Source organism: Penaeus japonicus, unplaced genomic scaffold, assembly GCF_977035675.1.
Source record: "Penaeus japonicus unplaced genomic scaffold, GWHDUDI00000001_assembly GWHDUDI00000004, whole genome shotgun sequence".
Classification (NCBI taxonomy): Eukaryota; Metazoa; Arthropoda; class Malacostraca; order Decapoda; family Penaeidae; genus Penaeus; species Penaeus japonicus.
Window position 1 is genome coordinate 9,021,887 of NW_028234406.1, and position 2,017 is coordinate 9,023,903.

Below are 2,017 nucleotides of genomic sequence, written 5' to 3' on the forward strand. Positions count from 1 at the left end.
AGGGTTGTCGAAACCACAGCAACTCTGAAATACATACCACTACTATAAAGCAAGATTACACTTGAAAGGGTAATAACAACTTGAAATGTAGCGCGAGGCCAAGCCGCCACCTGCCCTCCTTGTCTCATGTATCCCAGCTTGCCCTCGCAGGCTAATGTTGTCAGTCGGGCTCGTCAGGTCGCTCGTACAAGGGTTGTACTGAGACTAACAAGGATGTGGCGATTCCATTTAGATATCGGAATTGTTTAATCATTTCTCAAGTCCAGATGATAGCTAAATATAGATCATCCTAGCGAATAACTGCTGGGAACACCTTCGAAGACTAATTCAAAATCTCTCTCTCTCTCCGTCTCTCTCGTAACGCACATAACGGACTCAAACTTACCTCATCGTCAACATCGTCGACCACATCATCAACCACATCGTCAACCACGTCATCACACACGTCGTCCACCTCGTGCATGATCTCGCCCTCAATCACCGAAAACACTTGAGTGGTACTCGAAGTAGTGAGTGACAGCGGACTCGTCACATGTTGTTTGCGCGAGAGAATAATTTTGTCACTATCGTCGGGTGATTTTCGCTTAAGAACTTCCGATGGACTTCCTACATTCAGTGGAGACATGGCCATTATGGAGAAGGTTAGTCACTCAATCTGCACACTAAGGGCGATTCTCATTCAATAGTTTTCGGAGGCTTGGTACTACACGCCCACGGACCAACCAAACAGGTAGTAATAATTGAGCAGATCACAAACGACTGTTTATAAGCGTGAGAACTCGTGTTGAATGATTGATTGCGTACGTTCTCACTCTGCACGTTGGGTTTGCTTTGTCCCTAACCTTGGCGATTCTCACGTTGTCCTGTTGCACTATTTGGCGGCTGTTTGTTTGGCTGAACAGAGATCTCCACACGAATGTTAGCACCACAGTATCACATGCACGACACAACAACACTAGAAAGCGTCACATATCCCTCGTTGAGCAGAAACGTCTGAAATTGAAAGACTTGGCGAGGAGCTAGGACAGTGGGTGGCGTCTAGTTAGCCTGAGGGAATGCGACTGCCAGACTTAGGAGTCTTATGCTTGAGTGACGCCAAGAGAGGAGAAGGAGGAGGAGGAGGAGGAGGGGGAGCAGGTAGAGCGGGGGAACTGCTCACCTGCCATTATCTACCTGAAGGGACGAGATGCCCACATGCCCAGACCATCTCCGTATTCAGTCAGGGTACCTGGCGGTGTTACAAGCAATTTTGTGTCTTATTTGTACCGAGTGGAAGGACCACGCTCGGGATGAAAGTGGCTGAAATTTTATAAAAATATACGAAATGATTGGAGAGTGTAGTGAGTCCCCCCCGGCCCACCTGTAGCCAGAACAGGTGCCAGGTATCGCTATATACGATCGGCTATTATGGACGAATTCTTTCATTTTTATCTTGTGTAAAGCCGCGTTTAGCAAAGAAATGCAGCATTAGAGTATTGTTATTGAATGTTACTCTCTGGTGAAACAATTCCAAATGGTTTAAAGAGAAATAACGGATATTTACGTCGTCGCTCGGGTGATTAATGAAGAGCTTTCCCCCCACAGCTATTTGTTTACATCACTTGCATGTCGCATTCGCTATAGAAATTCTTATACAGGATGTGATTGTACGGAACACAACGATCACACTCTAACAAGTTCTTTGGCGTGATAAACGATTGAGGGAAGAGGCGAGTGAGGTAGTGAGTCCTGGCAACCCCCTCGGTACCCCCATCTGGCGAGCTCAGCTCCGCCCGTCGCGTTTCTTCCATCTCATTGTAATTCTGACCAACGTCTAGACTGACCTGGGCGGTAAGCTTTTTAGTCTGCGCTCTTTTCGCCTGCTTCTCCTCCACTTCTATCAACAAGCTCAACATTCCCTAATACTGAAAGATGGTTCTTGAGAAAGAGCAGCTCGGAGCTGCAGGGCGCCAAGGGAGGCGTTGCGTGGGATGGGTTCAGGTGTCCCATGTCCCAGGACGTGCTCGGCGTGTACCGC

The 2,017-nt window shown here is 47.8% G+C and overlaps 1 protein-coding gene across 1 annotated transcript in view; it reads right to left on the reverse strand.

Annotated features, from left to right (window-relative positions):
• LOC122244112 (transcription factor AP-2) overlaps positions 1-1,137 on the reverse strand; it is a 106,936-nt gene extending 105,799 nt beyond the window's left edge. The window contains exon 1 of the mRNA XM_086535769.1: positions 386-1,137. Within this exon, the coding sequence (XP_086391895.1) occupies positions 386-631 (246 nt within the window). The 5' untranslated portion in view covers positions 632-1,137. The remainder of the gene's footprint in view (positions 1-385) is intronic.
• Between the last annotated feature and the right edge of the window lie 880 nt (positions 1,138-2,017).